Below are 24,243 nucleotides of genomic sequence, written 5' to 3' on the forward strand. Positions count from 1 at the left end.
CATTTCAGCTAATCACTTTTGCAGGCATGACAGCTTTCTAAATTCAGTCAATTGACTTTACTGTTTGCATCATTTCCTTTCCTGGCATGGCCTTTATGCTGCTGCTGCTGGTTTCCCACCTGGTGCGTAGTATTTGTCATGCCATCTTCCTGCTTCAGAATCCACAGACCTGCAAATCTGTCTCCTTGAGTCTTGCCACCATCTGGACACAACACTCCAACCTCCAACACCATGGCCAGTCAGTAAGCATTTTTTTGAGGGTGGGGGGGGGGGGGGGAGATTGATTGTCAAGTTACTGCTCTGAATGCTTAGAAATATTCACTTGTAAACTGCAGAGGGACAGATCTGTGGCTTCAAACTGCCATCAGGTCCACTGATGTCACTTCCTCTCCGCTTTATTCTAGTACTCTGTAAAGGAAAGAAAATGCCTACATTCCTTATTAGAATAGGCTTCCAATAAGTGCCACCTCATAGAATTCTCCTCAAAGGGGGTACATTTATAACAGGGTGCCTAGGCAGGAAAGTGCCTATTTTATGCTACCTTATAAAGACACTAACCCCCAAATATTTAAAACCATTTAACCAGCCAGGAAAGACTCTTGGGTGGTTAAATGGCACTTAATCGGCTATCCGGCAATATTCAGCAGGGGACAGTCGGTTATTTCCCGATGAATATCGCAGGTTAGCGCTTAACAGAAAACCGGTTAAATCACCCGATATAACTATCCGCTAATATTCAGTGAATTGCTGGCTAAATTTGGCAGCCAAATTAGGCTGCTGAAATAGTAGGAATATCTTTGGTCAGTTTAAACTTAACCCGCCATTGCTGAATATTGGCTTGGCCGGTTAAATTTAAACCAGCCAAAAAAAAACACCCAAATATCCAATGCAGATCACTGGAAATGGCCCAGCATTAAACATCCAAGCTGACCGCTGACCGAGGAAGTTAACCGGGATCCCACCCATAGTCTGAAAATTGGGCCCAAAGAGGACAATAATATAAAGGGGCATCCTGGGAGCCCATTCTATGTATTTGTTTATTCATAAAATGTATACCACTATAGGATACTTGAGTAACCGGGTATATGCACATGTATGTGGTTAGGTACAAGCACACCAGCTGTAGAGTTGGTGCAAATATTGGATCTAGCCGCTGGAGATACTAACATAACCTATAGCATTGTCTAAGTTATGCACAGAAGTGTGTATCTTACCCTTGCTCTACCCATGTGAATGCATACCTGTAAAATATGTGTTATATAAGATGTGTATTTACAGAATAGCTCTTAGGCAGATTTTAGCATTTACACACATAGGTGCACATATATGTCAGTATTCTAACCTTTTTACAAATATATTTGGTATGCAAATGTTAGTGCCATTCTACCCCACTTTCTTTACTATCACGATTGTAGATTTACCCCTCCTACCCTTTCGTATCTCGTCCTGTCTTAGTAATGTTATTTTTCCTTTTCCACTATATTAGATTGTAAACAACCCTGAAGGTTTTCCATAGGGCGGGATAACAAATTTGAATAAACTTGGAAACTTGACTTTATAGAGTTTGCCCCTAAGTGCCTATCCTGCTTATTTTCGAAAGAGAAGGGCGGCCATCTTCCGACACAAATCGGGAGATGGTCGGCCTTCTCCTAAGCCCGGCCAAATTGGTATAATCGAAAGCTGATTTTGGCCTGCTTCAACTGCTTTCCATCGCAGGGCCGGCCAAAGTTCAAGGGGGCATGTCGGCAGTGTATCGAAGGCGGGATGGGGCATGGTTAAGAGATGGCTGGCCTCAGACGATAATGGAAAAAAGAAGGCTGGCTCTGACGAGCATTTGGCCTACTTTACTTGGTCCTTTTTTGTTCACGACCAAGCCTTGAAAAGGTGCCCGAACTGACCAGATGACCACTGGAGTGAATCGGGGATCACCTCCCCTTACTCCACCAGTGGTCACCAACCCCCTCCTACCCCAAAAAAACTTTAAAAACATTTTTTTGCCAGCCTCTATGCCAGCCTCAAATGTCATATCCAGCTCCATTACAGCACTATGCAGGTTCCTGGAGCAGTTTTAGTGGGTATTGCAGTGGACTTCAGGCAGGTGGACCCAGGTCTACCCCCCTACCTGTTACACTTGTGGTGGTAAATGTGAGCCCTCCAAAACCCACCCGAAACCCATTGTACCTACATCTAGGTGCCTCCCTTAATCCATAAGGGCTATGGTAGTGGTGTAAAGTTGTTGGGAGTGGGTGTTGGGGGGCTCAGCACTCAAGGTAAGGGAGCTATGCATCTGGGATCAATTTGTGAAGTCCACTGCAGTGCCCCCTAGGGTGCCCAGTTGGTATCCTGGCATGTGAGGGGGACCAGTGCACTAAAAATGCTGGCTCCTCCCATGACCAAATGGCTTGGATTTGGCCTGGTTTGAGATGGCCGCCATTAGTTTCCATTATCGGCGAAAACCAATGGTGGTGATCTCTAACACCGGTGATCTCTAAGGGTGGTCAAAATGTTGAGATTTGGCCGGCCCCAACCGTATTATCGAAACAAAAGATGGCCGGCCATCTTTTTTCGATAATATGGTCGGGTACACCGCTTTATGGGGCCGTCATTAGAGATGGCCGCCTTTATAGATGGGCGGCCCCGTTCAATTATGCCCCTCTATGGTGTTCATTTATGAGGAAATGGACATCTCAAAATGACCAGGAAAAGTACATCTGCCGAAAACATCCCTGTCCTGATTTTTGAAAGGCAAAATTTGGATGCTTTACATTGCAGTTTATCCACATATCAATGGAGCATGTTGGAGGCATGTTTTGGGCAAGACTAGGGCAGGCCCAAAATTAGAATGCCTTTCAACGATAATGGAATAGGAAAAAAAAAAGCTATTGAGGCAAAAAAGAAAGATGTGTTTATGTAAACCTGTTTCAAACACATCCAGGTACAAAAGAGCAGCTGACCACTAGAGGGATGAAGGTATGACCCCTGCTTCATCTCCCAGTGGTTACTGACCTTCTCCCACCCCCCTAAGAAGTGCAAGTGACCGTGGATACCAGACTCTATGATAGCTTCAGGTATTATGGCCACTCCTAATAGAGCAGCAAGGAATTGTAAGGAGCTGCCAAGCGGTGAGTGCAGTGGACTTTGAACAACGGGACCAAGGTGTAACTCCCACTTTAACTCTTATTTCTGTACAAATATAAATAGCCCTCATGGAACACAGAAATACCTACTGTACCTGAATTTGTAAGACACCTGGAAGCATGATGGCTACTGAAGTGGTGTATCTTTATGTACACTAGGTTTTTATCTATTCTTGGAAGGCTCACAATAACATATAAAGGAATTAATGTGGGACTTGTACCTGGGTTCCATTGTTTAAAGTCTACTGCACTGACCACTAGGCTGCCCCTCTGCTCTGCAGAGATGTCTGTGTGGCCATTTATGTAGAAATGATGCCAGACATACATTTTTATGCCTACTTTTTTGGTGTTCATATTTTAGGCATTTCATTTTGAAAAATGGCTTTTCATTTTGGATGTTTTCAGCACAAGAATGTCCTTTTCATGTATTTTTGAACAATCCTGACAGTTTTCCTATTTGAAAATGGCTGTGAGATGGACTTGTTTTTTTTTTTTTTTTTGGCCGTTATGAGCAGGATAACTCAATTCTGACTTGGGCATTCTTTCAAAAATGCCCCTCTCTGTGTCTTTATGAAATATTACTAGCACAGATCCTGCAGAAACTGCACCTAGAGTGAATGCATAGATATTATGATGACCTGGACTTTATGTAACTATGCACACATTTTTTTAAAATCTGTATGTAAATTGTGACTCCACCCATGCTCTATATTAACTCTTCCCCTGAGCATGTGTACTATACAAATAGGGAAACACAAGGGTAGAAGTGGTGAAGGACCAGTATGATCCAAAGGGGTAATACATTTTTGACTCTTCTCTCTCCTTCTCTGCTCATATCCAGCAGATTGCCAAGACCTGTCGTTTCTTTCTTTACAACATCCGTAAAATCCGCCCCTTTCTTTCCGAGCACTCTACCAAAACCCTCATCCACACCCTTGTCACCTCTCGTTTAGACTACTGCAATCTGCTTCTTGCTGGCCTCCCACTTAGTCACCTCTCCCCTCTCCAGTCGGTTCAAAACTCTGCTGCCCGTCTCGTCTTCCACCAGGGTCGTTTTACTCATGCTACCCCTCTCCTCAAGACCCTTCACTGGCTCCCTATCCGTTTTTGCATCCTGTTCAAACTTCTTCTACTAACCTATAAATCTACTCACTCTGCTGCTCCCCAGTATCTCTCCACATTCGTCCTTCCCTACACCCCTTCCCGTGCACTCCGCTCCATGGATAAATCCTTCTTATCTGTTCCCTTCTCCACTACTGCCAACTCCAGACTTCGCGCCTTCTGTCTCGCTGCACCCTACGCCTGGAATAAACTTCCTGAGCCCCTACGTCTTGCCCCTTCCTTGGCCACCTTTAAATCTAGACTGAAAGCCCACCTCTTTAACATTGCTTTTGACTCGTAACCACTTGTAACCACTCGCCTCAACCTACTCTCCTCGCTTCCTTCCCGTTTACATTAATTGATTTGATTTGCTTACTTTATTTATTTATTTTTTTTGTCTATTAGATTGTAAGCTCTTTGAGCAGGGACTGTCTTTCTTCTATGTTTGTGCAGCGCTGCGTACGCCTTGTAGTGCTATAAAAATGCTAAATAGTAGTAGTAGTAGTAGTAATACAAAATTCCTTTTTTGGTAGCTATAAAATAAACAGTCCTAAGTGGATCTAGGTACAAATACACAGTCCCAGAAGAAACTAGACTGTGTTTTTGCTTCCTAGCCTTCTTCAGGAGTCGTCAGCAGTGCAGACAGTAAGTAGAAAAACAAAACCGAAAGGCAAAGGATTGGCAAGAAAGACACCTTAGGTGGCTTCTTTTATCAACAAAAACCATGGGTTGAGAGGACCCAAGATGTGGATTATGACCAGCAATAAGTATAGCGAACTATAAAATCAATGCTTGCATGAGAAAGAGCAAAAAAGCACAACAGCATCACAAATATCGATCTTCCATTCTGTAAGTGGGCACTGGCTTGTGCTGTGCACACATTTTGGTATGAGCTAATTTTAATAGAACCAATTTACGCACCTAATAGAGTATTTTAGTGCAAAGAAAGGTTTATAATATTATCCTCATAGTGGCAATTTTTGGCCACAGTACAGATAGCCTAGCTGGCCGACATTCAGCCCGCGGGAAGCAGGCCGACTAAGTGCAACGATCGGTGCTGAGCCCAGATATTCAAAGCTGGTCCATTTCCAGTGATTGGCATTGAATATTCATTTTTTTTTGACTGAACTTAACTGGCCAAATTAATATTCAGCACTGGCCAGTTAAGTTTATAGAGGCCAAAGATAGGACTGCTATTTAGATAGTCCAATTTGGCTGCTAAACTTAGCTGGTGAAGTGCTGAATATTTGTGGCTAACTGGTTATATTGTGTGGTATAGCCGGTTAGCCACTATGAGCCAGATTATATATATGGATCCTAGAAACTCCATGTGGAAACATTTCCGCCTAAGTGTATTCTATGAGCGGTGCCTATATTTAGGTGTGGTATATAGAATACAATTAATTGATATCCTAGCAACTAAAGCTATGCTCCTCCATTTACATCAATGAATATGTGGCGTAAATCCCGGCCTATACATTTAAGTGATTTGGGCAATATTCTATAACTAAGTGCATAATTTTTGGCATGCTTACGAAATGCCCATTTCCCTACCTATAGCCATGCCCCTTTTTGCCTGAATGCGTTAGAATTTAGGCACAGTACGCTACAGAATATGTGTAGCAAGTTATGCGTGTAAATTCTAATAATTGCCAATTAGTGCTCATTATTGCTTGTTAAGTGCTGTTAACAATGCTGATTGGTTTCTTAAGCCAATTAAGTTACACACATTGTTACAGAACATTAGACACGCTATACAGAATCTGGGGGTATGTGCAGAGCCGTAGCGAGGGGAGCTGACACCTGGGGCGGGTCGCCGCTGCGCACCCCCCCCCCCGGGTGCAGCACGGCGCACCCTCCTCCCGCTGGATTGCACCTCCCCGGAGCGCATACCCCCCCCGGAGCGCATACCTGCGGCGAGGGACTGACGGGAGGGCCGATCCGCCCCGACTGCACGTTGCTGGGGTGTGTCGGCTCCGCGCTGGTTCACTGCTCCCTCTGTCCCGGAACAGGAAGTAACCTGTTCCAGGGTAGAGAGGACAGTGCACCAGCGCGGAGCCGACACCCCCCAGCGGCGTACACCCGTGGCGGACCGCCCCCCCCCCGCCCCCATTCCTACGCCACTGGGTATGTGTTAAGTGTTATTATTCAGCAGATATAACCGGCTATCTTGTGCTAAATATAAGTGCTTAGCTTTTAAGTGCTATTTAACCGGCCAGGAGCTGTTCCTGGATGGATAAAAAGTGCTGATTATCAGCCAGTAGGTGTTTTACCAGTGAAATATGTAATGCAGTTTTAATATCTATATAAATAATTCCCACCTCCAACATTCTGAAGCTCACTCCATGCCAGTCAGGCACTGAAGCCCTGTACTGTTCCTAGGCTAGGCTGTCAGCACCACTCACCCTCACTCATAGACCTGCCCTCAGCCACACCCCATCTAGACATAATTTGCAACTCCAACATTCTAATGAAGCCGGAAGCCGCGTCTCCAACTTCCGTAGTTGTGTAGATCGCTGTTCCCCCTTGAGTGTGTGCCCCGCCCTCGCGTCACAAAGTTATGACGTCGAGGGTGGAGCACTGACACTCATCCAATCGCATCGCTCACACGACTGAGAGGAGGCAGACGAATGCAACGCCACGCCAGGAGCAGCCCCCTCTGACTGACGTCACCTTCCCAGAATGACCTCCATATCAGACCCAGGGGCGAAAAAAACCCAAAAAGAAAGCTCACAGCTCATCCAACCGGCCCCAAACTGTCTCGCGCAGATTTCCACTACCTCCCCAGTGCGTTGAACAACGGAGAAACAGAACAGAGGGAGGAGACGATTGCAAGGTTAAATGCCTGTTCCCTGTCTTTCCCCTGCTTCTCTCTGTCACACACACTGTAGGGGGCCTGCACCTCGGATGGAAATCACGCCAGGGGGGTCCAGGGGTCTGGAACAAGGAGGGGGGGTCTGGAAATCGGAAGGAGGAGGGTCTGGAAATCGGAGGGAGGGAGCCTGGGGGGTCTGGAACGCGGGGGGGAGGGGATGGAGGAAGGGAGGGAGGGGGATCTGGAACTCGGTGGAGGACAGGGGTTTGGAACTTGGGTGAGGGGGGTGTGAAACTCGGAGGAGAGAGGAGGACGGGACGAGAGGGGAGGAGGTGGGGAATACACCACCTGTACAAAAACTAGAAAAAACAAAGCAGGGGGACGACCCTGGAACTCGGAGGGGGGGGGGGAACCACAACCCTGGAATACAGAGGAAGGGGGGACACTGGAACTGGAAGGGACGGGGGCCCCTGGCACACACTCTCACACACTCTCACACACACACTCTCTCTCACACAGACACACTCGCACCCAGTCTCAATTTCTCTCTGTCAAACACACACACACTCACACATTCACTCTCTCTCTCTCACACAGTTGCTCTCACACACACTCTCTCAAACATACACACTCCGACGAAACCCTTGTTAGCGCCTGTTTCATTTCTCTCAGAAACGGGCCTCTTTTCCTAGTATGATAATAATAGCAGTGTAATAAATATGCTACAGCACCCTGAAAAGAAAACTGGTGATATTTTTAGAACCAGTTTTACTGAACCATTTAATCACCTCAGCACACCTGTCTTTGGACGAAAATAACCTTACAAATGCATAATTTAAACTTCAGTGGCTGCCCTGCTTTTCTGGAAAAACTGATAGCATTTTGCATCAAGAAAATGTATCACACTTCAATGCAACAGTAACACGAGTGAAGGCATTCTGACTTTTGTAAAGCTAATGTGTGAATTTACTCTTTCTTTCTTTCATATTACTAATGCAGAGTTCCTGCTATATTAAATCTCTTGGGTCCCTATTGCATCACTGCCCTGTGTTTCTCCTACACAGGATGACCCTCAAGCACTGAAGCTGGGTACTGGGACCCCCCCCCCCCCCCCCAAACATCTGCATTGTGCTGCAGATTGAATCACCTACACATTACATTAACTCAACACAGTTATGCAGCATACAATAAAGCACCTAAAGAGCAGACTTATCTACCATGGATAAGCTATTTATATTACTTGATCAGAACACTATTCTAACTTTTTCAGTAATGTGTTTCTCTCTTAGATAATGCACAAAGATTAAGTAGTTTTAATCCAGTTGCAAATATATATATATATATATAGTGTCTGTGTGTGTGTCTGTGTGTGTGTGTGTGGTGTATATTTAAAAATATATAGAAATATATTATATTGAAACATCTATTTGTTATTCATTTTTGACTAACCCAACAAGATTATGTTCAGCATTTGAGTCTGTTTCCTTTCTTGTGAATACAAATTAAAATAAAGTGTCATCTTTACCTTAGACTGCATGATAATAACTGCACTTAACTATCTTCCAGTTGTACAATTTTTCCTTTAAAAACATTTAAATAACGCAAACAGAGGACAAAGGGAAAGGCACAGTAAAGACAGGAGCAGCACAAAAAGAATGTCACTGCCGCATGATTTGAAACATTAGATGAAAACGAATGAGTGCATTCTCCAGCTTCCTAGCTGGAAAGAAACTGCAGACACAGTTTCTTGCATGCACTGATGATTGCTTACCTTGGATGCGAATAATTCTCCCTGGTTCCAGTTGAAAGTTGAGAGTGTGGTATTCAACGAAGCAGATAGAAATCAGCACCAGAAAAAGTAGACTCTTCATGTTTGCAAACCAAAAGAATCTTCTTCACTGTGAGAGCAGCACACACAATGAGGCTCATGAAATTTGCAAACCCTACAATAAACAGAGTCAGCTGCTGTAAAACTAGTTACAGCCTTATGATCATCATATAGCGGGGTCTTTGCCATTGTTCACCCTTATCTGCATAAAAAGTTGGCTTTAGTTAACTCCTAGCTGTCACAGAAGCAAGAACCCAAACATTTTCTGCATTGTTTCCTTAGTTTACAAGATTTTGCAACACTGCTCATGACCTTCCATTGACTTTGCAAATATGGTATCAAGTTTACGTGAAGAGAAAAATGGACATAGTATCTTGTCGAGAGAGTGTATATTTTACTGCAGACTCACTTACCATCTTGGAGTGCCTATGCACCCACTGAACTGCTGGGACACCATGTACAAACTGTAACTGTACATACTACCCCTGCAGCTGCTGCAGTTGATATATACTTTTTCCTTTATTCATACTATAATGCTGACACTCTAGACATGCTGAAGAGTCTCTACTGCAAGCAGAGTTACAACATATGCTGCAGATAAACCTCAACCAGATTTAAAGTGGTAGCTGGGTAAAGGCAGACCTCAAATCAGTAAGAAGACATAAGAAATGAGAGGGTGTGGTATGAAACTTATTATAGTTGTGTTTTTCTAGCATTTCATTCTAGCATGAGGGAGCAATATGACAGTGCAAAATCTCATTGTTATCTGTAAAAATTAAGGTCCCCAACACCCTCAAAATGTAGTCAAACTATTGGTGGCCTGCATTATCTTGTTTCAGGTTTTCTTTAGCTCATATAACATGAGTGGTAAGAGTCTTACAGTAACCATAGGTGCATAGGTACCTGGCGCAGGTTGCTTTCACATTAGAATCCATTCCAGATGCCATGTACACTATTCGTTTCCATTTCTGAAAACCTGAAGAAGCATGTGCATCTGTGCTGCTCAGTGTCATCGCCACACAGTATCATTTTGTATTAGGTCAGTTTGGATATGTTAGAAGTTCAATTTGGCTTTTTCACTAGTTATGTTCCTTTAATTCATGACAATACGACCATAGGAGCCAACTCTGTGGGTGCTGTGGGTGCTTGAGCACCCCCAATATTGAGAAAATTCCTTGTATGTGTCCAGGGAGGGGTTATTTCCACTGGACTTAGCACCCACAATAATTTTGAAAAGTTGGATCCTATGAATACGACTCATTTAGAATTTAATCAGACCCCGCTTTCTATCAAGAGGTTGGGATTAAGGGGGTAGTTTTTAAGGTGCAGTAAAAGTTGTGCTTTTACCAAACCTTAGCTTACCATGGAAGTCAGTAACCTGTGGTGTTTCAGTACTGCACGTTAGTCACCCTCAGGTGTGTGTGTGTACAGATGTACTTTAGATTACCTGGTCCCTTTAAAATGTGGCATTCAGTTGCACATACAGTGAAACCTCGGTTTTCGTTGACTTCGATTATCGTCGGTTTCAGTTTTCGTAGATTTTTTCAGTGAAACATTTGTCTCTGATTTTGTTGGTTGCCTCGGTTTTCGCTGCTAATTTTGCGAAAACAAAGGGCAACCCACGCGTTCTCCTGCTCATCGGATTACATTGATTCATATGGAAATAATTGCCTCGGTTTTCATCTGTTTCGGTTTTCATCGATTGTTTTCGGATGGATTGTCAACGAAAACCGAGGTATCACTGTACTTACACCAGCTCTATGGCTGGGGTAAGTGTTTATGCTTGAATTTTCACTGTGAGAAACAAGGGACTGTCAGCGGCCACTGAGAGCTTGTTTACTACCCTTAAGAGATGACTATCTTTGGGGCCCTTTCACAAAGCGGTGGTAAGCCCAATATGGGCTTACTGCTCACTAAAAGGAAAGTACCGCTGGGTACCGCAGCAGTCCAGTAGTAGTTCCCTCCCCCAGCGTGCACCATTTCTGGTGCTGCAAAAATATTTAAATTTTTATATCGCCGGTGTCTACCCTGTAGTAATTGGTCAGTGCAATGTGCTGCCTGGTTACCGGCAGGTTAGTGCGGGAAACCTTACTGCCATCTCAATGGGTGGCGGTAAGTGCTCTCCCAAAATGGCCATGCGGCAAGTGGTGCTGCATGGCCATTTTTTAAAGAAAAGTGAAACCTGCCTTTTACCCACTGTGGTAAAAGGGGGCCTTGGCGTGAATGGAAAACACTCACTGATGCCAGCACAGGCCCCCCTTTTGCCACAGCTTTGCAAAAGGACCCCTTGTACTTTACACTTTAATGTTTCTCAAAGTATAAATATGTGGGAAGATATATACTTTGCTGGATGGCATTATTGGGAGTTTGCAAGTACAGTATGTGCACTAATTATAGAATACTGTAAACAAGACATGTACTTGTGAACTTTACACTTGAACATTTATATCTGCTTTACTGAAAGGGAAAAAGTCTGCACTTGCATTCATGGCACAACTTCTGCCACTTGCACTAGTATGTTATAAGACACGTGGCGGGGCATTGTGGAAAAGATGGCCAAGTCAGAATGCCCCACATGTACATTCATCTCACATGTATTTTCAAACAGGAAATACGTCAAGATTTCCTGCTTGAAAACACATGAGATGGATGTCCAAAAGCTGGAAATGTCCAGCATGAACATCCGTTGTACAAACTGGAATGTCCAAATTATATACCAGGAAAACAAGGGATATGGACTTCTGCATGGAATCATTCTCTGAAAATGGTCATACAGGCATCCATGCAGAACAAAGGGGCAGCCTAGTGGTTAACGCAATGGATTGTAAACCAAGGGACTCAGGTTCAAATCCCACTTCAACTCTTTTAGGGGGGGAGGTCTTTTACTAAAGATTAGCTCAAGTTATTTGCAACAGGGTCTGTAGGAATAAAATGGGCCCTACTGCAGATAACTTGAGCTAATCTTTAGTAAAAGATCCCCTTATTTTGTAATTGTGAGCCCTTTAGGAATAACAACATACCTACTGTGACCTGAATGTACACTACTTTTATAGCTATCAGGCTTACAAGTGGCTTATATGTTTAGGTATAGTAGCTATTTTTCTATTTTGGGAGAGCTTATAATAATAATAATAATGATAATAGAGCTAAAGTAGGTTTTGAACTAAGGCCCCTTGATTTATAGTTTACTGCACTAATCACTAGGCTACTCCGGGCTAAAGGTCTACCTATTTGATGCTGCTTTCGACTACTGACTTGTAACTTTTATCTTATCCTTATGTGTTCTTCTGTCTATCCTTCCCTTCTTCTTTTTGGTCCTGTTTGTCCTGATTTAAGATTGTAAGCTCTTTTGAGCAGGGACTGTTTTCTTCATGTTCAATTGTAAAGCGCTGCGTACGACTGGTAGCGCTATAGAAGTGATTTATAGTAGTAGTAGTAGTACTCCTGAGACTTGCTTCTTGCTTTTTAAAGATTGCCCATAATACCTGAAGCTGTCACAGAGCCTGGTATCCCCTTTCCCTTTCACTTTCAGGGGTGAGGGAGGGGGGCAGCAGCCACTGGGGGATTAAGGAGGTACCTTAATCCCTCCAGTGGATCCCCCCAGTGGACAGCTGCTCAATCAGGGTATAATTTTGTATGCTGGACATACCTGAAACAGGTCTAAATAAGGACATCATTCTTTTTAGAAGTGGAAGTTTCTTTCCCTTTGATAATCACTCTTAGACTTTCAGATTTCAGCCCCCCCCCCCCCCCAATCCTGTCCAAAACACACATACATCACACATCCCTGATATTTGGACATACTGCAGGGTTGGACGTCCATTTTCTGCCTTTGCAAAATTGGTACTTGGATGTTTCAAGCACATGGATGTCCATTTTGACCTTTTGACACATCCTAAATGTCTCTGCTCTGTCTGGAGTATACCTTTCTAATGTTTCATTTGTATAACATCTTTCACTGAACAGGTATTAGTGTCAGTCTTGCTCAGATATTCACTTGTTTTCTGTGAACCAAATTGCATCTGATCCCATCATTGCAGCCTATAGCTACTGCAACTGAGGATTCTATTGGATTAAAATTCAAGTGCCACGGCCAGCATTATTTTTTGAACACTGGCTGCACCAGTGAAATCTATTCTGTATACTCAATGGGGTCAATATTCAGAGCGATTTCTATTCTATTCTGAGTCTTGTATACCGATCGTTATTCCCAAAAGGATTCACAGCGGTTCACAAAAGAGAAATGCCTAATAATGAGGAGGACGTTACAAAGTGAAATTTAGTAATACAGGTCCAAACTAATATTCATATAGATAAATCTTTAACTTCTTCCTAAACAGTATATACAATGATTGTGTTCTTATATTCAAAGGTAACGCGTTCCAGAGATGTGCCACATGGAAAGTAAAAGATGTTTCAATAATTGACTTAAATCTAACATTTTTCGTTGTATGATAACCTAATATCAAAGTTTGAAAATAAAGATTTCTCCTAGGAGAAGGAATCTCTAACAGATCCACCAAACCTTCCGTGTTTGCCCTAAAGAGTGATTTAAAAATGATCTTGAATCTAACATGCTGTGCAATAGGCAGCCAATGCAACTCCCTTAGGGTAGATGAAACACTCTCGAACTGACCCAGACCAGAAATTGGAGGAGTGGCCTAGTGGTTAGGCTGGTGGACTTTGGTCCTGGAGAACTGAGGAACTGAGGTCAATTCCCACTTCAGGCACAGGCAGCTCCTTGTGACTCTGGGCAAGTCACTTAACCCTCCACTGCCCCATGTAAGCTGCATTGAGCCTGCCATGAGTGGGAAAGCGCGGGGTACAAATGTAAAAACAACAAAGAAAAAAAAAACTTTGTTCTGTATATTGTAGTAACTGCAACTGATATTTCAATTTTCAAAGATGGCTCCTGGCTGGTTTAAATCACCTGTTCAAGGCTAATTGTCCATTTTCAGTGACATTTAGGGCCCCTTTTACCAAGTTGCTGCAAAAGGGGGCTGGAACTGGCATCAGTGCGTGTTTTACACATGCGCCGAGGTCCCCTTTTACCGCATCACGTAAAAGGGGAGGTCTAGCTTTCCTGTAGGAAATGGTCAGGCGGCTAGTAAAGCACTTGCTGCGCAACCATTTCGGGGGGAGCCCTTACCACCACCCATTGAGGTGGCAGTAAGGGCTCCCGCGCTAATTTGCGGTAATCGGGCAGCACGCAGCACTACCCAATTACCGCCGGGTACAGTCCAGCACTACAAAAATAAATATATTTTTGTAGCACTGGAAATGATAGCGTGGTAGGTGTGGGGAGTACTGCCGGGTTGCTGCAGTAGCCTGGCAGTACTTCCGTTATAGCAAGCGGTAAGCCTGCATTGGGCTTACCGCCGCTTAGTAAAAGGAGCCAATAACTAGTTAGTGCCTCTGAAAATGTCCACTTAGCATCTAACACAAAAACGGCTATTTTGGGGGTGTTCTATGGTTGGAGTGGCCTAGTGGTTGAGCAGGGACTGTCCTTCCCCTTGTCTAAACTTGTACAGCGCTGCGTAACCCTGGCAGCGCTATAGAAATGCTAAGTAGTAGTAGTAGTAGTAGTGGTTAGGGTGGTGGACTTTGGTCCTGGGGAACTGAGGAACTGAGTTTGATTCCCACTTCAGGCACAGGCAGCTCCTTGTGACTCTGGGCAAGTCACTTAACCCTCCATTGCCCCAAGTAAGCCGCATTGAGCCTGCCATGAGTGAGAAAGCATGGGGTACAAATGTAACAAAAAAAAAAAATTAATCAGCCAAGGCCATCACATAAATAGGTCTACATAAAACTCAGTCCTATCTGCCACAGTGTAGCAAGGGCGGGGCGGGTGGGGGCAGTCTGTCCCTGGTGCCCGCCGCTGTAGGGGTGCAGAGAGCAGCCGCACGCCTGTCGGCTCCGCTGTTTCCCTGCTCCTTCTGCCCGGAACAGGTTACTTCCTGTTCCGGGGCAGAACTGAGAGCCGCGCGGCTGCTCCCAGCAGCCAAGAATGCACCCGGGGTGGCGGGGGGGGGGGGGGGGGAGGTTGATGCGCTTGGGGGTGTCATTGCGCCTGCGCCAGGGGGGTGTCATGCTGCACCTGGGGGGGGGGGGGAGTGCACATCAGCGATCCGCCCCAGGTGGCAGCCGACCTAGGATCGTCACTGCCTATCTGAATATCACACTTAACCAGCTATGGTTTAGTCTGCTCCATAAACCCAGAAATTCAAAGCTGGAGCTAGACATGGCCTCACCAAAGCAGACAGTGTGAAGTCCAAAAAAAGTCTTTATTCAAACAAGTCCCGACGTGGCCACATTTTACCAATAAGGCTGTATCGGGGTAAACATAAACAACTAGTAAAAAAATACAAACAAATAAAACATATAAAATAGCAAAATCAAAAATAGGCAACTAAAACTGACACTGAATTAATCATACACATCTTCATAAATAGTAATAACATGTATATAAAAAATCCCAAAATGATCAAATGAATAAAACTCAATTAATTAAATAATCAAATCAACATACATGAGTGCGACATAATATGATTAAAAGAATCATAACCAACATATGTGCCAGAAACATGAGTAATAAAACAAAAGAGTTTAAGCAATAAAAAAAGAAAAATTACAGCATTGGTCTGATATATATATATATATATATATATATATATATATATATATATATATATATATATATATATATGTTAGACCAATGCTGTAACCAGCAGTAGTTGACTATGATGTCATATGGGGTGCCATCAAGATGCTGGATCTTTTCCTATTATGCTATCTTATGATATAGCAAACTGTGAAGACATCTTCAGAGAAATCTGGGGTTATCCAGGCTAAGGTGGAAATAAAGGGTATTTAGATCTACTCTGTTACTAACCTTTTTGCCCTGTAACCGGACAGAAATTTGGTGTTATATAATTTCTGTCATATATATAGTAACGTGTAACATAGTAGATGACGGCAGATAAAGACCTGTACGGTCCATCCAGTCTGCCCATCAAGATAAACTCATATGTGCTACTTTATATGTATACCAGATCTTGATTTATCCTTGCCATTTTCGAGGTATAGAACGTAGAAGTCTGCCCAGTACTTGCCCCACCTCCCAACCACTGGTGCTACCACCCAATCTCCACTAAGCTTCTGAGGATCCATTCCTTCTGAACAAGATTCCTTTATGTTTAGCCCATGCATTTTTGAATTCCGCTACTGTTTTCATCTCCACAACCTCCCGCGGGAGGGCATTCCAAGTATCCATCAGTCTCTCTGTGAAATAATACTGCCTGACATTTTTCTTGAGTCTGGCCCCCTTCAACCTCATTTCTATGTTCATTTCTGATTTTTCTTTGGTGACCCCAAAGTGCCGTAAGGACTTATTTTAAGATTTTGCCCAAGGGTCTTAGTGATGGGGGCATCATATTTGTTAAAATTTCTTGTTATATGTAAAAATGTAATCGTGGTGATTTATTTCTTGAACCTAAGCAATTGTTGGAATTTTTGATGGCTTGGGATGGTGGTCCGACTGTGATGGTAGTTCCCTTTGGTTAGCATGTAATCTGTCACTGTATAGGATTCCTCTTCCTTGTTGGTTATGGTTTTATTTCGTTTTATAAATTTATATTTCCTGCTTGACTACAGCAATATTGTGGACTAATGAATGAAGTTTATTTCCTCTATTAGGTGGGTTTTCTGTATCTCTGTCTTTTTCTCATTTCTTTTTCAAGTGTATGCTTGAATGTTATATTGAAATTCTAAAATATATATTTTTAACTGAATTACTGGTAAATATATACACAAACTTATTTAGCTTAGGGACATGCATCGGTCAAATTTTCAGTAATGATTTTCAGTCATTTTTTGGTCTATTTCACACATTTGTTTTAATAACCTTCATAAACTTGCATTAGCACTTTTACAAAATTATACAGACTAATTTTCAGACAACAGAACATGTTAACTTAACACGTTTCATTGATTTTGCATACACTGAGGCTGATATTCAAAGCAATTTAAGTGGGAGGAGCCTCTCCTGCCTGCTTAAATAGCTTCCCGCCACCTAACCTGGGATATTCAGCGACTCTTAATCAGACAGTGCCGCTGAATTTCCCCGAGACCACCCAAACAAAAAGTGGTACTGCAAGCTGCTGTGAGAGGTCACATCTGCCATTTTACAGAGACATCATAAGAGACAAGAGTGAGGAGGCTGCGTTCCTGTCTCCAATGACCCAGCTGGACCACCAGGAATGTAGGGCTTACTTTCACAGTTGGGGGGGGGGGGGTGGGGGATCTTGTAGGGGGCCTTGATGCAGGTGGGGGAGGAAAGGAGGAAAAGAGGGAACATTGGCATGGGGGAGACGACAAGACAGGGCTCAGGGTCTTTTTCTTTTAAACAGAAAAGTTATGTGGGTCCCATCCCAATATTCAGTCATGGCTGCATAACTCTTATGAGGCCACGGCTAAATATCAGCCAGACCTGCATAAGCTCCAGGTGGCCAGGCTGCCCAAAATTATCCCAGATATTCAGTGACAGTGCCCCAGCACTGAATGCTGGGGGATAATTTAACCAGCAACGGTCAGCATTTAAAAAAATGCTGACCACCATTGGCTGAATATCGGAAGTAAGTTTTTACAATATGTTAACAAAACAACCGTATGCTAAAGAATGTACATTCAGAATGCAGGTGAGTATTTTCCTCTTAAATATTTGATATGTACATTTTTCATTGATTCTTCCATTGTAAATTTATTTAACCTTCTGTAAGCTATATTGTGCCTGCATGAGTGGGAAAATGTGGGATACAAGTGTACCATAAATAAATGAATGAATGAATAAATAAATAAATAAATATTGCATTCCTGATTCATGCACATGAACTGTGATTTAATTTTGTACTATTTGACTTTCTAAGCATTCTCTGGAGCAAAGACTTAACTATTGTATAGGAATTGTAACTCGTCATGAGCTCAGATTTGGAAACAAGAGTAATGAGTGGTTGGTGGCCTAAGTGAGTGAATGATTAGCTTATGAGTGATAGAAGAGTCTATGGGGCCCTTTTACTAAGCCATGGTAAAAAATGGCCTGCAGTAGTGCAAGTGTGTCTTATGCACATGTGCTGGGCCATTTTTTACCGCATCTAGGAAAAAGGGCCTTTTTTAAGGGCCAGAAAATGGGCGTGTGCTAAATTGGAAACTACTACTACTACTACTTAACATTTCTAGAGCGCTACAAGGGTTACGCAGCGCTGTACAAATTAACAAATAAGGACAGTCCCTGCTCAGAAGAGCTTACAATCTAAAGGACAAAATGTCAAGTTGGGGTAGTTTAGATTTTCTGAGAAAAGGTGTAGTGATTAGGTGCCGAAGGCGACATTGAAGAGGTGGGCTTTGAGCAATGATTTGAAGATGGGTAGGGAGGGGGCCCGGCGTATCCCCAACACATGTCCATTTTTGGCTTGAGACCTTACCACTACCCATTGACCTAGTAGTAAGGTCTCACGTGCTACCTGGGGAGTAAGCATGCAGCATGCCAAATGCTGTTTACCACAATCATCTTGCAATTTAACAACTTTAAATAATGTTTCTAATGCGTGATCAGCAGTTCATCTAGCCAGATGTCTGGCTAAATGTCAGTACTTTCAGATCGATCGTTCCATCCTCCTCCATTTTACTAGACTATGACCCCCTGCTCCTTCCCCTACACTTCCTTGCAGACACCTGGCAATCTAAAACTGCCTCCCTTATACCTGCACTTGCACCTTCTGCCTAACTTTATTCTTTACCATCCTTGACTTCAGTCTCTTCTATCCATGCCCCATCATCCTCCCCCCTCCCTAGTCTTGCCATCTCTGTTTCTAGCACCTTCTCCCTCCTCCCATGTCCCTTACTAGTATTTCTTCTAATTGGTCTAAGTTCAACCTCCCTTCCTCTTCTCTCTCTCTCGTGCACCATTGCTTCCCTCAATCCCTCCTCCGTGTCAGCTGATCCATTGCTTGCTTTCCTTACCAATTGGCCTCATCTCTGATCCCTCACCTTCTTCCTCTCCTTATATCCAGCCTCTCTGATGGTTTTGTTCCTCCCCTTTGGAAGCACACCCTTGTCCACCCTCTACTGAATAAAACTCACCTTGATCTCTCTCTTCACATGACTGATGTTAGAGGCAGACTTTGACATTGTTGCTATCATGGAGATATGGTTCAATGATTCCCATGAATGGGATGCAAACATACCAGGCTACAATCCATTTAGGAAGGATAGAGCTGATTGTAAAGGTAGAGGAGTAGCTTTGTATGTGAGAAATGATATTGCAGCAACTGAAATGCCAGGAGTCTGGGAAAGGAAGAAGCAATACGGATCACCTTAGGAAACCTCTGTCCACCTGGGTGTTGTCTACAGACCTCTGACACAATTGGAGGAACTAGATAAAGATCTGGTTACAGATATCCAAAGTTGGGAAATAAAAGAGAGGTGCTTTTGCTGGATAGTGAATTTCCTGGAATCCAATAGACTACAGGATCCAAGACAACATGGTTTAACCAAAGATAATTAGTTCCAAACAAATCTGATTGAATTATTTAACTGGTGACCACAGAATTGGATCGAGGATGTGCACTAGATGTAATCTACGTATATTTCAGCATGGCTCCTCATAGAAGGTTCATGAATAAACTTGACAGGTTGAACTTAGGACCCAAAGTGGTGAACTGGATTAGGAACTGGTTGACAGATGCCAGAGGGTAATGGTTAATGGAATTCACTCAGAGGAAGGAAAGGTGAGTAGTGGAGTGCCTCAAGGATTGGTGCAGGGGCCGATTCTGTTCAATATATTTGTAAGCAACATTGCGGGACATCGAGGGGAGGGGAGGGAAGGGAAGGGTAGAGGAGAATCGATGGACATGGATGGGATGGGAGGAGAGGAGAGAATCACGGGACATGGATGGGATAAAAGGGCAGAGGAGAATCGCTGAGGAGGACAGAATTACGGGACACGGATGGGAGGGCAGGGCACAGGAGAATCGCTGGACATGGTGAGGAGGAAAGAATCGTGGGACATCGAGGGGAGGGGAGGAAAGGGCAGAGGAGAATCGCTGGACATAGAGGGGAGGACAGAATCGTGGGACATCGAGGGGAGGGAAGGGCAGAGGAGAATCAATGGACATGGATGGATTGGAGGAGAGGAGAGAATCACGGGACACGGATGGGAGAACAGGGCAGAGGAGAATCACTGGGGAGGACAGAATTGTGGGACACGGATGGGAGGGCAGGGCACAGGACAATCGCTGGGCATGGAGGGGAGGACAGAATCACGGGACATCAAGGGGAGGGGAAGGAAGGGCAGAGGAGAATCGATGGATTTGGATAGGATGGGAGGAGAGGAGAGAATCGCGGGACATGGATAGGAGGGCAGGGCAGAGGAGAATCGGTGGACATGGAGAGGATGGGAGGCGAGGGGAGAATCATGGGACACGGAGGGGAGGGGATGGGAGGGGAGAATCGCTGGACATGAATGGGAGGGCAGGGCACAGGACAATCATTGGACATGGCGGGGAGGATAGAATCGTGGGACATCGAGGGGAGGGCAGGGCAGTGGAGAATCGATAGACATGTATGGGATGGGAGGTGAGGGGAGAATCTCGGGACAGAAAGAGGAGGGGAGATTCCCGGTACACGGATGGGAGGGAAGAGCAGAGGATAATCGCTGGACATGGAGGGGAGGACAGAATCGCGGGATACGGAGGGGAGGGCAGGGCAGAGGAGAATCGCTGGAAATGGAGGGGAGGCCAGAATCCTTGGACATGGAGGGGATGGCAGGGCAGAGGAGGATCACTGGAAATGGAGGGGAGAGCAGAATCATGGAACATGGAGGGGACAGCAGGTCAAAGGAGGATTGCTGGAAATGGAGGGGATGCCAGAATCGCAGGACACGGAGGGGGCAGCAGGGCAGACTGCACTTTTGTCCTTTAGATTGTAAGCTCCTTGAGCAGGGACTGTCCTTCTTTGTTAAATTGTACAGCGTTGCTTAACCCTGGTAGCGCTTTAGAAATGTTAAATAGTAGTAGTAGTAGTAGTAGTAGTAGTAGTAGTAGTAGTAGTAGCAGAGGAGAATTGCTGCACATGGAGGGGGGCAGAATCGCGGGACACGGATGGGATGGGCAGGGAGGGAAGAATTGCTGGACATGGAGGGGAGGGCAGGGGAGAGAGGAGAATTGCTTTGACGAGAGCCTTAAAAACATAATCGCCATTACAAGATAGCCTTGCTAGTACCCGTTTCATTTTTTTTTTAGAAACGGTCCTTTTTTTTACTAGTAAACAAATAAATTTAAACTCTAGCCATGTCATTTGACATTATACTTGGATATTTAGGGGTCCTTTTACAAAGGCACACAATAGTTTTTTAGTGCATGCTAAAAATAAGCATGCGCTAAACGTTAGAATCACCCATATATTTCTATGGGCGTTGCTAGCGTTTACTGTGCACTAATGATTAGCACACTATAAAACCACTAGCACACCTTTGTAAAAGGACCCCTCAGTGCTGGTTGATAATGTCACTGATTATTGAGGTATACAAGTGACTGCCACTCTTATCTGGAAAACAGTGATATTCATCGCCAGTAAGAGAAAGTGTTTTGGCTGTCCTAAGTTATCATTAATCATTTATTCTAATTTGATATATCACCAAATGTTGTCCAGGCCTAGGCAGTTTACATAAAATATTCATAACATCAGCATTCACATTTGCCCTTGCAATCAATAAAACACACCCAATATACATAAATAACCACAAGAAAACCAAAAGATTTTACTATGGCAAAACCAATGGCTGTTGCCTTATTAAAACCTCACAATAAAATAACATATTACTCATTAACAATTAAACCTGAAACCCATTCCAAACAATAAACATTTAATTGCAACTAACATTCCCCACATCTGGTAGAAAGTCGGTGACAAACTAGCCAGATCACATGTATCAGTCTTACCCAATCACATCCTTCAGTGAGGCTCATGGTATCACAGAGCCATATGACCATCCATGGCTGTGTTGAATATGAGCAGTCAGCCTCCCATTTTTGACACCCTTCCCCCTTTTTTCCATGCCCAATCTTCCTCCCAGTACTGTCTCAAATAATTTCCGCAACTAAGCTGCAACTTATCCTAGCCCCATTCCCAAAAAACATGAACATCATCATTAAATAGGGAAGGCCTATGTATAGCAAGAGCACAGGCAACTTATAAAAGTATAAGTACATAAGTACATAAGTAATGCCATACTGAGAAAAGACCAAGGGTCCATCGAGCCCAGCATCCTGTCCATGGCAGCGGCCAATCCAGGCCAAGGGCACCTGGCAAGCTTCCCAAACGTACAAACATTCTATACATGTTATTCCTGGAATTCTGGATTTTTCCCAAGTCCATTTAGTAGTGGTTTATGGATTGTCCTTTAGGAAACCGTCCAACCCCTTTTTAAACTCTGCTAAGCTAACCGCCTTCACCACTTTCTCTGGCAACGAATTCCAGAGTTTAATTATACGTTGGGTGAAGAAAAATTTTCTCCAATTTGTTATAAATTTACTACACTGTAGTTTCATCGCATGCCCCTAGTCCTAGTATTTTTGGAAAGCGTGATCAGACGCTTCACATCCACCTGTTCCACTCCACTCATTATTTTATATACCTCTATCATGTCTCCCCTCAGCCATCTCTTCTCCAAGCTGAATAGCCCTAGCCTCCTTAATCTTTCTTCATAGGGAAGTCGTCCCATCCCCGCTATCATTTTAGTCGCCCTTCGCTGCACCTCTTCCAATTCTACTATATCTTTCTTGAGATGTGGTCAGGGCTATGCCTAGGGTCTCTGGTGCCCCCCTGCAAACTATCAGTTGGCGCCCCCCCCCCCCGTGTGGCACAAGATGCAAAGGAAATAGGAGCTGAAAGATGGAGTGCATCTTTGTGGGATTGCTGAACAAATAGAGGGTTTACAACAACTTAGCTTTCCGTGCTTTCATGTTCACGAAATGTGTAATTAAATCTTTGATATCTAACTGGGCACATATATCATTCTCAATAGCAATCATAGCAAGGCTTACAAGCCTTTCTTGCGAAATACTTGATCGGAAATAATTTTTTTACGATTTTTAACCATGAAAATGATCGCTCACCACTTGCCACACTGACATGAATTCTTAGAAACAAATTGCTATACATTGCAAAATAAGATAGCAGATGTAAATTCTCAAAGTGGACATATTCCAAACACTAAAATAAAAATAAAATGATTTTTTCTACCTTTGTTGTCTGGTGACTTTCTTTTTCTGATCATGCTGGCCCAGTATCTGATTCTGCTGCTATCTGTCCTCTTAACTCCGTTTCCAGGACTTCCTTTTCATTTATTTCTTTACTTTCCTCCTTTCTTCTTCATTTCCTGCTCTATATCCATAAGTAAAAGCTGGGTCCTCCGCAGACTTGACTGTCCAGTGGATCCAGCTTCTGCCTATTTTCTCCATCCATGTGCAGTTTTTCTCCTCTCTTCCTTTTCCCTCATCTAATCTCCTTCCTCTCTCTTCCCTCCATCCATGCCCAGCATTTCTCTCTCCCTTCCCCTCCATCCATGTGCATCTCCTTCCTCTGTCTTCTCTTCCCTCCATCCATGTCCAGCAATTTCTCCTCTCCCTGGGCCCTGATGGATCATCTGCAGCTGGAAGTAGCAAGACCTCACAATACTGCCAATGTGCAAGTTGAATCTCAGTGAATTATCACAATGAAAACCCAAGGTAATAATATCAACCTAAAGCAGAAGTAGTTTACGTTGGAGCATTGGCTTAGCTTTACAAGATAGCCACTGAAGATTTTTCTTCATTTACAATCAAATTGTGTTCTTGAAACCAATCATCCAACATGATTAACTTATGATTGAAATCAGACATGATCTTCATAAAGATGACCAGCTGAATGTCATCAGTAAAAAATTTAAAGTTGAAGTTCAGCTTTCTAATAGCCCAGCCAATGGTTCAAGAGAGAGATTACAACTAATGACATTTCTATTAGATTACATCTCTTGATTCCAACATAACAAAGTGCACATGATTGGAAATATAGGAATTAAACCAATTCTTATTCTACACAGCTGATCATGTAATCTAGAATGAGAGACAGTATCAAAAGCAGCACTCAAATCAAGTTGCAGTCAGAGAACATCAAAACCCTGACCTGCCTTTACTAATACTTCATTTACTATGGATAACAAAAGAGATTTCGTACTGTGATAATACCTATATCCTGACTGATGACTATGCAAAAGTTGGTTCCTCTCCACAAAACCAGACAACTAGTCTAAAACAATTCTAGCACTT

General features: G+C 43.5%; 1 protein-coding gene across 2 annotated transcripts in view; it reads right to left on the minus strand.

The window, feature by feature from the left end:
- The window catches only part of HAPLN1 (hyaluronan and proteoglycan link protein 1), a 134,966-nt gene that overhangs the window by 83,165 nt on the left and 27,558 nt on the right, over positions 1-24,243 (minus strand). Inside the window, exon 2 of one of the 2 annotated variants that reach the window (XM_030193357.1) lies at positions 8,825-8,951. In XM_030193357.1, the coding sequence (XP_030049217.1) occupies positions 8,825-8,924 (100 nt within the window). In that variant the 5' untranslated portion in view covers positions 8,925-8,951. Of the gene's footprint in view, positions 1-8,824; positions 8,997-24,243 lie in introns of both variants that reach the window. The other variant, XM_030193356.1, reaches the window with a different exon arrangement.

This window comes from Microcaecilia unicolor, chromosome 2 (genome assembly GCF_901765095.1).
Source record: "Microcaecilia unicolor chromosome 2, aMicUni1.1, whole genome shotgun sequence".
Lineage (NCBI taxonomy): Eukaryota > Metazoa > Chordata > Amphibia > Gymnophiona > Siphonopidae > Microcaecilia > Microcaecilia unicolor.